General features: G+C 42.0%; 1 protein-coding gene across 1 annotated transcript; it reads right to left on the reverse strand.

The window, feature by feature from the left end:
- Positions 1-8,714: 8,714 nt before the first annotated feature.
- Positions 8,715-10,915, reverse strand: LOC134308134 (serine/threonine-protein kinase pim-2-like). Its single transcript, XM_062990666.1, has 9 exons — positions 10,904-10,915; positions 10,774-10,852; positions 10,429-10,644; positions 10,120-10,214; positions 9,892-9,942; positions 9,519-9,687; positions 9,253-9,429; positions 8,964-9,072; positions 8,715-8,769 (listed from the first exon to the last, which is right to left on the reverse strand). Exons 1-9 carry the CDS (start codon positions 10,913-10,915, stop codon positions 8,754-8,756), a joined length of 924 nt encoding a protein of 307 aa, XP_062846736.1. The 3' UTR covers positions 8,715-8,753.
- Positions 10,916-12,810: the final 1,895 nt, after the last annotated feature.

The following is a 12,810-nucleotide window of genomic DNA, read 5'->3' on the forward strand; positions in this document are numbered from 1 at the left end:
GATGGAGGAGGTCAAGGTGTCTAACATCCACCAGCTCCGTGATGTCATCATGGAGGAGTGGAAGAGGATTCCAGTAGCAACCAGTGCAGCTCTGGTGAATTCCATGCCCAGGAGGGTTAAGGCAGTGCTGGATAATAATGGTGGTCACACAAAATATTGACACTTTGGGCACAATTTGGACATGTTCACTGTGGGGTGTACTCACTTATGTTGCCAGCCATTTAGACATTAATGGCTGTGTGTTGAGTTATTTTCAGAAGACAGTAAATCTACACTGCTATACAGGCTGTACACTGACTACTCTAAGTTATATCCAAGTTTTATTTCTATAGTGTTGTCCCATGATGAAAAGATATAATAAAATATTTGCAGAAATGTAAGGGGTGTACTCACTTTTGTGATACACTGTATATATATATACAGTGTATCACAAAAGTGAGTACACCCCTCACATTTCTGCAGATATTTAAGTATATCTTTTCATGGGACAACACTGACAAAATGACACTTTGACACAATGAAAAGTAGTCTGTGTGCAGCTTATATAACAGTGTAAATTTATTCTTCCCTCAAAATAACTCAATATACAGCCATTAATGTCTAAACCACCGGCAACAAAAGTGAGTACACCCCTTAGTGAAAGTTCCTGAAGTGTCAATATTTTGTGTGGCCACCATTATTTCCCAGAACTGCCTTAACTCTCCTGGGCATGGAGTTTACCAGAGCTTCACAGGTTGCCATGATGACATCACGGAGCTGGCGGATATTCGAGACTTTGCGCTCCTCCACCTTCTGCTTGAGGATGCCCCAAAGATGTTCTATTGGGTTTAGGTCGGGAGACATGCTTGGCCAGTCCATCACCTTTACCCTCAGCCTCTTCAATAAAGCAGTGGTCGTCTTAGAGGTGTGTTTGGGGTCATTATCATGCTGGAACACTGCCCTGCGACTCAGTTTCCGGAGGGAGGGGATCATGCTCTGCTTCAGTATTTCACAGTACATATTGGAGTTCATGTGTCCCTCGATGAAATGTAACTCCCCAACACCTGCTGCACTCATGCAGCCCCAGACCATGGCATTCCCACCACCATGCTTGACTGTAGGCATGACACACTTATCTTTGTACTCCTCACCTGATTGCCGCCACACATGCTTGAGACCATCTGAACCAAACAAATTAATCTTGGTCTCATCAGACCATAGGACATGGTTCCAGTAATCCATGTCCTTTGTTGACATGTCTTCAGCAAACTGTTTGCAGGCTTTCTTGTGTAGAGACTTCAGAAGAGGCTTCCTTCTGGGGTGACAGCCATGCAGACCAATTTGATGTAGTGTGCGGCGTATGGTCTGAGCACTGACAGGCTGACCCCCCACCTTTTCAATCTCTGCAGCAATGCTGACAGCACTCCTGCGCCTATCTTTCAAAGACAGCAGTTGGATGTGACGCTGAGCACGTGCACTCAGCTTCTTTGGACGACCAACGCAAGGTCTGTTCTGAGAGGACCCTGCTCTTTTAAAACGCTGGATGATCTTGGCCACTGTGCTGCAGCTCAGTTTCAGGGTGTTGGCAATCTTCTTGTAGCCTTGGCCATGTTCATGTAGCACAACAATTCGTCTTTTAAGATCCTCAGAGAGTTCTTTGCCATGAGGTGCCATGTTGGAACTTTCAGTGACCAGTATGAGAGAGTGTGAGAGCTGTACTACTAAATTGAACACACCTGCTCCCTATGCACACCTGAGACCTAGTAACACTAACGAGTCACATGACATTTTGGAGGGAAAATGACAAGCAGTGCTCAATTTTGACATTTAGGGGTGTAGTCTCTTAGGGGTGTACTCACTTTTGTTGCCGGTGGTTTAGACATTAATGGCTGTATATTGAGTTATTTTGAGGGAAGAATAAATTTACACTGTTATATAAGCTGCACACAGACTACTTTTCATTGTGTCAAAGTGTCATTTTGTCAGTGTTGTCCCATGAAAAGATATACTTAAATATCTGCAGAAATGTGAGGGGTGTACTCACTTCTGTGATACACTGTATATACAGTGTATCACATAAGTGAGTACACCCCTCACATTTCTGCAGATATTTAAGTATATCTTTTCATGGGACAACACTGACAAAATGACACTTTGACACAATGAAAAGTAGTCTGTGTGCAGCTTATATAACAGTGTAAATTTATTCTTTCCTCAAAATAACTCAATATACAGCCATTAATGTCTAAACCACCGGCAACAAAAGTGAGTACACCCCTTAGTAAAAAGTCCTGAAGTGTCAATATTTTGTGTGGCCACCATTATTTCCCAGAACTGCCTTAACTCTCCTGGGCATGGAGTTTACCAGAGCTTCACAGGTTGCCACTGGAATGCTTTTCCACTCCTCCATGACGACATCACGGAGCTGGCAGATATTCGAGACTTTGCGCTCCTCCACCTTCCGCTTGAGGATGCCCCAAAGATGTTCTATTGGGTTTAGGTCTGGAAACATGCTTGGCCAGTCCATCACCTTTACCCTCAGCCTCTTCAATAAAGCAGTGGTCGTCTTAGAGGTGTGTTTGGGGTCATTATCATGCTGGAACACTGCCCTGCGACCCAGTTTCCGGAGGGAGGGGATCATGCTCTGCTTCAGTATTTCACAGTACATATTGGAGTTCATGTGTCCCTCGATGAAATGTAACTCCCCAACACCTGCTGCACTCATGCAGCCCCAGACCATGGCATTCCCACCACCATGCTTGACTGTAGGCATGACACACTTATCTTTGTACTCCTCACCTGATTGCCGCCACTCATGCTTGAGACCATCTGAACCAAACAAATTAATCTTGGTCTCATCAGACCATAGGACATGGTTCCAGTAATCCATGTCCTTTGTTGACATGTCTTCAGCAAACTGTTTGCGGGCTTTCTTGTGTAGAGACTTCAGAAAAGGCTTCCTTCTGGGGTGACAGCAATGCAGACCAATTTGATGTAGTGTGCGGCGTATGGTCTGAGCACTGCCAGGCTGACCCCCCACCTTTTCAATCTCTGCAGCAATGCTGACAGCACTCCTGCGCCTATCTTTCAAAGACAGCAGTTGGATGTGACGCTGAGCACGTGCACTCAGCTTCTTTGGACGACCAACGCGAGGTCTGTTCTGAGTGGACCCTGCTCTTTAAAAACGCTGGATGATCTTGGCCACTGTGCTGCAGCTCAGTTTCAGGGTGTTGGCAATCTTCTTGTAGCCTTGGCCATCTTCATGTAGCGCAACAATTCGTCTTTTAAGATCCTCAGAGAGTTCTTTGCCATGAGGTGCCATGTTGGAACTTTCAGTGACCAGTATGAGAGAGTGTGAGAGCTGTACTACTAAATTGAACACACCTGCTCCCTATGCACACCTGAGACCTAGTAACACTAACAAATCACATGACATTTTTGAGGGAAAATGACAAGCAGTGCTCAATTTGGACATTTAGGGGTGTAGTCTCTTAGGGGTGTACTCACTTTTGTTGCCGGTGGTTTAGACATTAATGGCTGTATATTGAGTTATTTTGAGGGAAGAATAAATTTACACTGTTATATAAGCTGCACACAGACTACTTTTCATTGTGTCAAAGTGTCATTTTGTCAGTGTTGTCCCATGAAAAGATATACTTAAATATCTGCAGAAATGTGAGGGGTGTACTCACTTTTGTGATACACTGTATATATATATATATATACAGTGTATCACAAAAGTGAGTACACCCCTCACATTTCTGCAAATGTTTCATTATATCTTTTCATGGGACAACACTATAGAAATAAAACTTGGATATAAGTTAGAGTAGTCAGTGTACAACTTGTATAGCAGTGTAGATTTACTGTCTTCTGAAAATAACTCAACACACAGCCATTAATGTCTAAATAGCTGGCAACATAAGTGAGTACACCCCACAGTGAACATGTCCAAATTGTGCCCAAAGTGTCAATATTTTGTGTGACCACCATTATTATCCAGCACTGCCTTAACCCTCCCGGGCATGGAATTCACCAGAGCTGCACAGGTTGCTACTGGAATCCTCTTCCACTCCTCTATGATGACATCACGGAGCTGGTGGATGTTAGACACCTTGAACTCCTCCACCTTCCACTTGAGGATGCGCCACAGGTGCTCAATTGGGTTTAGTCCATCACCTTTACCTTCAGCTTCCTCAGCAAGGCAGTTGTCATCTTGGAGGTTGTGTTTGGGGTCGTTATCCTGTTGGAAAACTGCCATGAGGCCCAGTTTTTGAAGGGAGGGGATCATGCTCTGTTTCAGAATGTCACAGTACATGTTGGAATTCATGTTTCCCTAAATGAACCGCAGCTCCCCAGTGCCAGCAACACTCATGCAGCCCAAGACCATGATGCTACCACCACCATGCTTGACTGTTGGCAAGATACAGTTGTCTTGGTACTTCTCACCAGGGCGCCGCCACACATGCTGGACACCATCTGAGCCAAACAAGTTTATCTTGGTCTCGTCAGACCACAGGGCATTCCAGTAATCCATGTTCTTGGACTGCTTGTCTTCAGCAAACTGTTTGCGGGCTTTCTTGTGCGTCAGCTTCCTTCTGGGATGACGACCATGCAGACCGAGTTGATGCAGTGTGCGGCGTATGGTCTGAGCACTGGCAGGCTGAGCTCCCATGTCTTCAACCTCTGCAGCAATGCTGGCAGCACTCATGTGTCTATTTTTTAAAGCCAACCTCTGGATATGACGCCGAACACGTGGACTCAACTTCTTTGGTCGACCCTGGCGAAGCCTGTTCCGAGTGGAACCTGTCCTGGAAAACCGCTGTATGACCTTGGCCACCATGCTGTAGCTCAGTTTCAGGGTGTTAGCAATCTTCTTATAGCCCAGGCCATCTTTGTGGAGAGCAACAATTCTATTTCTCACATCCTCAGAGAGTTCTTTGCCATGAGGTGCCATGTTGAATATCCAGTGGCCAGTAAGAGAGAATTGTACCCAAAACACCAAATTTAACAGCCCTGCTCCCAATTTACACCTGGGACCTTGACACATGACACCAGGGAGGGACAACGACACATTTGGGCACAATTTGGACATGTTCACTGTGGGGTGTACTCACTTATGTTGCCAGCTATTTAGACATTAACGGCTGTGTGTTGAGTTATTTTCAGAAGACAGTAAATCTACACTGCTATACAAGCTGTACACTGACTACTCTAAGTTATATCCAAGTGTCATGTCTATAGTGTTGTCCCATGAAAAGATATAATGAAATATTTGCAGAAATGTGAGGGGTGTACTCACTTTTGTGATACACTGTATATATATATATATATATATATATATATATATATATATATACAGTGTATCACAAAAGTGAGTACACCCCTCACATTTCTGCAGATATTTAAGTATATCTTTTCATGGGACAACACTGACAAAATGACACTTTGACACAATGAAAAGTAGTCTGTGTGCAGCTTATATAACAGTGTAAATTTATTCTTCCCTCAAAATAACTCAATATACAGCCATTAATGTCTAAACCACCGGCAACAAAAGTGAGTACACCCCTTAGTGAAAGTTCCTGAAGTGTCAATATTTTGTGTGGCCACCATTATTTCCCAGAACTGCCTTAACTCTCCTGGGCATGGAGTTTACCAGAGCTTCACAGGTTGCCACTGGAATGCTTTTCCACTCCTCCATGACGACATCACGGAGCTGGCGGATATTCGAGACTTTGCGCTCCTCCACCTTCCGCTTGAGGATGCCCCAAAGATGTTCTATTGGGTTTAGGTCTGGAGACATGCTTGGCCAGTCCATCACCTTTACCCTCAGCCTCTTCAATAAAGCAGTGGTCGTCTTAGAGGTGTGTTTGGGGTCATTATCATGCTGGAACACTGCCCTGCGACCCAGTTTCCGGAGGGAGGGGATCATGCTCTGCTTCAGTATTTCACAGTACATATTGGAGTTCATGTGTCCCTCAATGAAATGTAACTCCCCAACACCTGCTGCACTCATGCAGCCCCAGACCATGGCATTCCCACCACCATGCTTGACTGTAGGCATGACACACTTATCTTTGTACTCCTCACCTGATTGCCGCCACACATGCTTGAGACCATCTGAACCAAACAAATTAATCTTGGTCTCATCAGACCATAGGACATGGTTCCAGTAATCCATGTCCTTTGTTGACATGTCTTCAGCAAACTGTTTGCAGGCTTTCTTGTGTAGAGACTTCAGAAGAGGCTTCCTTCTGGGGTGACAGCCATGCAGACAAATTTGATGTAGTGTGCAGCGTATGGTCTGAGCACTGACAGGCTGACCCCCCACCTTTTCAATCTCTGCAGCAATGCTGACAGCACTCCTGCGCCTATCTTTCAAAGACAGCAGTTGGATGTGACGCTGAGCACGTGCACTCAGCTTCTTTGGACGACCAACGCGAGGTCTGTTCTGAGTGGACCCTGCTCTTTTAAAACGCTGGATGATCTTGGCCACTGTGCTGCAGCTCAGTTTCAGGGTGTTGGCAATCTTCTTGTAGCCTTGGCCATCTTCATGTAGCGCAACAATTCGTCTTTTAAGATCCTCAGAGAGTTCTTTGCCATGAGGTGCCATGTTGGAACTTTCAGTGACCAGTATGAGAGAGTGTGAGAGCTGTACTACTAAATTGAACACACCTGCTCCCTATGCACACCTGAGACCTAGTAACACGAGTCGCATGACATTTTGGAGGGAAAATGACAAGCAGTGCTCAATTTGGACATTTAGGGGTGTAGTCTCTTAGGGGTGTACTCACTTTTGTTGCCGGTGGTTTAGACATTAATGGCTGTATATTGAGTTATTTTGAGGGAAGAATAAATTTACACTGTTATATAAGCTGCACACAGACTACTTTTCATTGTGTCAAAGTGTCATTTTGTCAGTGTTGTCCCATGAAAAGATATACTTAAATATCTGCAGAAATGTGAGGGGTGTACTCACTTTTGTGATACACTGTATATATATATATTAAAGCAATAAGCCACGAGAGGCCGTGCGTTACTGCAATTTTATCACGGGGATGACGTTTTCGGCACGACGCGTAGCGAAGTGTGTGTGTGTGTGAATGAATGAAGCCCCAGCTCGTTAGCTGCATTAAACTCATGGCTAATTGTAATGCAGTCACCATTTTGTGAATCCACATGTGCATGTTAGTAAATGTATTTGCAAATTATTTGCACATTGACCTGTAGTAAGTCATGTCAGTTTAATGAGAGTTAACTCAGTTTTAGTTTCACATTTCTTACCAGTGTTGGAAGTGAGAAATATCTCAGGAAAACATTGTTCATGAGTTGTATATTATTATATATATATGATGTTATGATTTTGGAACATTATAATAGACATGTAGTCTATTGTATATTATATGAGTGCTATGTATAATAGACATGTATCATAGACATCCTTTAAAAGGGTATTGTATTTTTTTTGTTTGTTATATAAGTGTAACAAATATACTTTTGCATCTGACATTGAGTATTGTAACTAAAATGTTTGAGTACTGTAGCTAAGATGTGAGTAAATGGTTTATGTATTTGTTCATTCATTCCAGTAAAAGTTCTAACTGAGAGAACATCGCTTTATCACTCTCATGATTATTTCTCCCCATTTTCAGGGGTACAACACATGTGTATTTGTGTAAGCGTAATTGTGTGTCAGAATTTAAGTGTGGATGTATATATGAGTGTGTGTGCATGTGAGTTTGTTGGTGTGCATGTCTATGTATACGTGTGTGAGCGTGTCTATCTATGTATGTGTGTGAGTGTGTGTATGTGTGTGTGCATGTGTGTATGTGTGTGTGCATGTCTATGTATACGTGTGTCTATTGTGTGTTTGCAGTGTGTGTGTGTGTTTGTGTATGAGTGTGCAGTTGCAGAGAGAGGTGTTCAGGCCCAGTGAGCTCAGCTGTCCAATCAGATGCTGAGGAATGATGGTGTTGAATGCTGAGCTGAAGTTAAACAGCATCCTTAAATACAGATGTGTCATTTCTGTCCATATGTGTAAGAGCCAGATGAGGTGTGGTGCTATGGCATCATCTGTTGAGCGGTTGGTATGATACGTGAACTGCAGTGGGTCCATTGAGGGGGACAGCGGGGTCTTAACATGCTTAATGACGAGTTTCTCAAAGCACTTCATGACAAGAGGTGTGAGAGCTACAGGACGATAGTGGTTGAGGCAGGACACTGACCACTTCTTTAACAAAGGCACGATGATGGTGGTCTTAGGTGTCACATGACTGTGGCACTATTCTGTATTCATTCATTCATAGTCTGTTTTACCAAAGCTTTATCTTGGTCAGGGTTGCAGTGGGTCTGGTAACCATTGGAGAATGAGCTGAGTGAGATTGTGTAGTTAATTGTTTATTATCTGTGTTTTTGGATCGACCTAAATCTATTTTAGGTGATTGTTTAAAATCTAGTTTGTGGTGCAGAGGTCTGGGAACAATTTGTGGTTCCAGAAACTTTTTACTTATAAATTCTCACACTAACAGATATTTGATCAATTATAAACTAGCTGAACTAACAAAATATTTGTGTCGTGGCTCTGTAGCTCTTTCAGTTCATGTGTTTTGTTAATCATTTTGTCTCTGAGAACTTGAGGAATCTTCTTCACATTCACAGTGATTGTTACATGAAACTACAATGAAACCAGGTGTTATTTACACAAGAACCTTTATTTTTATTTAAGGTCTTTCACACACACACACACACACACAGTCTTCTTTCTATAATCTTCATCCACGCAGATGCCTGTAGAATAAACACACAATAAATTACATTACAGAAACACAAAATACAATCAATATTTTAATAGTTTCATGTTATTACTTCTACTTATCCTAATTATATTAGCATTACAATCTTTGTTAGCATTCTCTGTGATCTAGACCATATCACAAGATCTTTTAGTTCTAACTTATTAAGTCTGTTTCATTCTTACTAACCCTAACCTCATACTGTTCTCTGTAAACCACTCATGCTGAAGGATTTCTTTAAGGCTGAGACGTTTTTCAGGCTGTTTCTCCAGACACCTACTTATCAGATGGTAGCAAGCTGTGTGTAGTGATAAAATGAGATTAAAATGTTGTTGTATTTAAAACTAGATTTCTTATTTACACTTTCTATCATTGTAATGACGTTATAAACTTGATCAAACTTTTTAAATCATGTTTTTATGCAGGTTTTACAGACTGTGTTTCTAGATCTTAATGTGAGCTGCTTCCATTTTCTTACTATCAGAAAGTTCAGGTAAAAAGTCCAGGCCCCCATCAACAATCTCCACTTCATCCCCGAACGGCATCTCTCCACAAACTATGGTGTGCAGGAGTACGCCCAGACTCCACACAGTAGCAGGGCAGCCATACATTTCCTTCTCAACTATCCACTCAGGTGGAGCGTATGACTTAGTGCCTGAGTGAAAGGAAGAAATGCTTTAGAGAAATACTTCTCCACTCAAATCCATTTCATTCTGTAACTAAGTACTTCTGAGGGGAACTTACCTGAAAATGAGGTGTACGCTGTTTTCTTTATGGGTCGCTCCAGGATTAGGATGTAGTGCTCGGGGGTGTCAAACCAATCCAGTAGTTTCAGCACAGAATTACAGTGAGGTGGCTTGGATACCATCTTCATTAACGCCACCTCCACAGGAAGTGGGTACGTCTCTCCAGGCTAATAGAACAACAGACAAGGTTTGGAATCAGTAGTAGGTCTAAACTATGATGAGCAGGTCTGTTAGTAAAGATCTGGGCTGGTCTAAGGCAGTAAGTGGACCAACAGTTTTGGTCTAGATCTGGTCTATGAAGGTTTTTATCTTGTTTAAACCTTGTTGAGTCTTTGTGATACTTTATTAGTAAAAGAAAAAGATGAACTTACAATAGTGATGAATCTGTCGCGGGGGTCCTTCAGCACATATTTCACAGCAACCTGTTCACAAATACAAACACAATTAGTGGATTTAGTTGTACAGAAGTAATAATAATAAACATTAGGGTTTAGTTAAAGAATCTCATCATCCAAATAGAACATTTCTCCTTCTGATTGTATCTTATTAATGTGTAATGCTCTACACTTCCTGTCTTGTGTTTATGTGCTGATGTTCACCTGTTTCCCATCTGCATTACAAACACCAGCATAAACCGCACCACAGCCTCCTTCTCCCAGCAGCTCTCCCACAGTGTAGCAACAATCAAAACTCTCTGTAAAAGTGATTTTTATTCCATTTAAGTCAAATTCACATAGAAAATGTACATCATATCAGCAGTACTAAATATCTGTTATATAAAGGCTGTCAGTGGTGTTTGGCCGTATTCTGTATTTCTGCAGGTGTAATATAATCTCTATTGGTTGATGTAGCAGGTAACAGATGTACAACAATATATTATTACAGGAATTAGTGAAGAATAAACTGACCTTCATGGTTCAGGTTGTTGAAGAAATGAACGCTGGTGGTTGGATCCTCTGGGCTTTCTTCATCGCTCAGGATTTCTTCTTCTGCACCTACAGAACAAACCCCTGAAAAGCTGTATGTACTATACTTACCACCGCTCTCAACAGAGGCATCAGAGTCATTCAACTCAGCAGCACATTCAAAGATCACTTCACCAAGGCTGATCTCAGCTACAGAGGCTAAAGGTCAAAGGTAGGTAGGTGTCGAGGGAAGAAGGTGAAACAGAAACAGTCAAACAGAAACAGTTCAGCTATTTTGAAGCTAAAGTCTGCAGGTAAGGTTTGATTCAGCTGTAATCTCAATATTACCTGAAGCTTCAGATGCTTTTTGGTGCTGATCTGATTCTGAACTAACTGCAGACGATGATGACGACTTCCTGTCTAGTGCCTATCAAACAGATAATACTGGTGTTACACAGATGCAGATAAAATATCATACAGGGAACAACATCACAATTCACACTTAATGTTTTTAAATGAGAGACTTTTTGTTGCTGTATTATTACATCATTAGATATATACACGTCTCAGTGATTCTCAGAAGGTGTTACCTCCGAGCTGTCTGATCTGTCAGCATAATCAGGCTTGGTAATGATGTTCTGTATTACTTTCATCCAAGCCTGTCCAATCTCCTCTGAATCAGCTTTCAAAAAACACCTCCTTCACACACACACACACACAATACACATTTTAATTAAACGATTTATGTATTTTGTGTGAGAAAGGTGTTTACAAATGTAATATATATGAATGAGTATTATTATTGAACAGCACTCACTTAGTGGGTGAAACCAGCTGGAAGTGAAAGCTGTGTCTGATGTTCTCACAGTGTTCAATGCTACACAATCTCACATCTTCTATCAGCACAGTCGCCTCACGCTGGTTACAAACAAACAAAGTTTACACCAAAAATAACAGATGATCCTAAATGCACATTTTAACAGTTCATGCTGTATAATGTTTAGTTTTACTGAATGTAAAGTGTTCTTGTGTCTATATGAGGTTCCTCCAGGTACTTTGGTTACCTTACACAACCCCAAAACATGCAGAAGGTGGAGTGGCTACCCTGAAATGCCTCTGTGTGTACGTGGGTAGTTAAATGGGTGAGTGAGTGGTGCTCTGCATGAGCAGGGACAGAGTAGTGTGTTTAGGACAGGACAAGATTGAGACGAATGATCTGCTGTGGTGACCCCTAACTGATTTAAATTCCAGCAGTGCTATTGACCAGCCAGACATCTACACAGACGTCATGGGCCACGTCTCAGGATTGGTGGCTGAAGCCCCTGTGATGATTGGCACTTTGTTCAGGTGATTCCTGCCTTGTGTCCAGTGTTTCCCAGTGTAACCAGACCCCCGAGACCCTGATCAAGGAAAATGAAATCAGGTTGGAAAAGGTCATGTGACTCACCTTAGACTTGCTCTTGTAAATGAGCTGATTGTCCTTAATCATAAACCAGCGCCTGCAGAGAAAAACACAGAAACAGCTGCAGCTACTGAATATTACTGACAATATTACTGCAGGAATGAAACTGTTCAGTACATCAGGGTTTGTTCAGTGCTTTATTTCATGTCAACAAGTTTTGTGTATCACTTTTTATCTAATATAATATTTTATCTGAGGATTTATTTATATTGATCAGTTAATTAAGTGAATAAGTGAATAAAAAATACTGATATTTAATGAAAAAAAAACGTTTTGAATCCACTTGAGCTTTCTACAAACCTGTTCCATGTCTTAAACACATTGCTGGCCCTCTTGAACAGAAATCCCTCCATAACGATCCTGTTCTCTCTGTCCACATCGTATTTCTGTCTGCTGTCCTCATTCAGGTCGTCCTGAGAAGACGTCCGAGGACGGGTCAGACAAACCGGCCAACAAAAGAATCTCTGCATTAAAGAAGCACGTTGGTTCTCACGTCTCTTCTGTTTCTCAGCCATGATGAGTGAAGAGGTGAAAACAGAGCAGCTTCACCAAACCCGAACTTTTATTCCATCAGGATTTAATAGAGGAGCTCAGAACAGCGACTGTGACGTCACACAGTTCTACAGTGGCGCTGAAACTACTTCAACTCCATTTACAGCCGATTACACACACACACACACACACACAATTACATATTACACACACACACACACACACACACACAATTACATATTACACACACACACACACACAATTACATATTACACACACACACACACACACAATTACATATTACATGTGATTACTGTGTGTGTATTGTACACTCAGTATCATTAAACACACACACACACACACACAATTACATATTACATGTGGTTACTGTGTGTGTATTGTACAATCAGTATCATTACTTATTATTGGTG

The sequence above is a fragment of the Trichomycterus rosablanca genome, unplaced genomic scaffold, assembly GCF_030014385.1.
Source record: "Trichomycterus rosablanca isolate fTriRos1 unplaced genomic scaffold, fTriRos1.hap1 scaffold_85, whole genome shotgun sequence".
NCBI classification, from domain to species: Eukaryota; Metazoa; Chordata; class Actinopteri; order Siluriformes; family Trichomycteridae; genus Trichomycterus; species Trichomycterus rosablanca.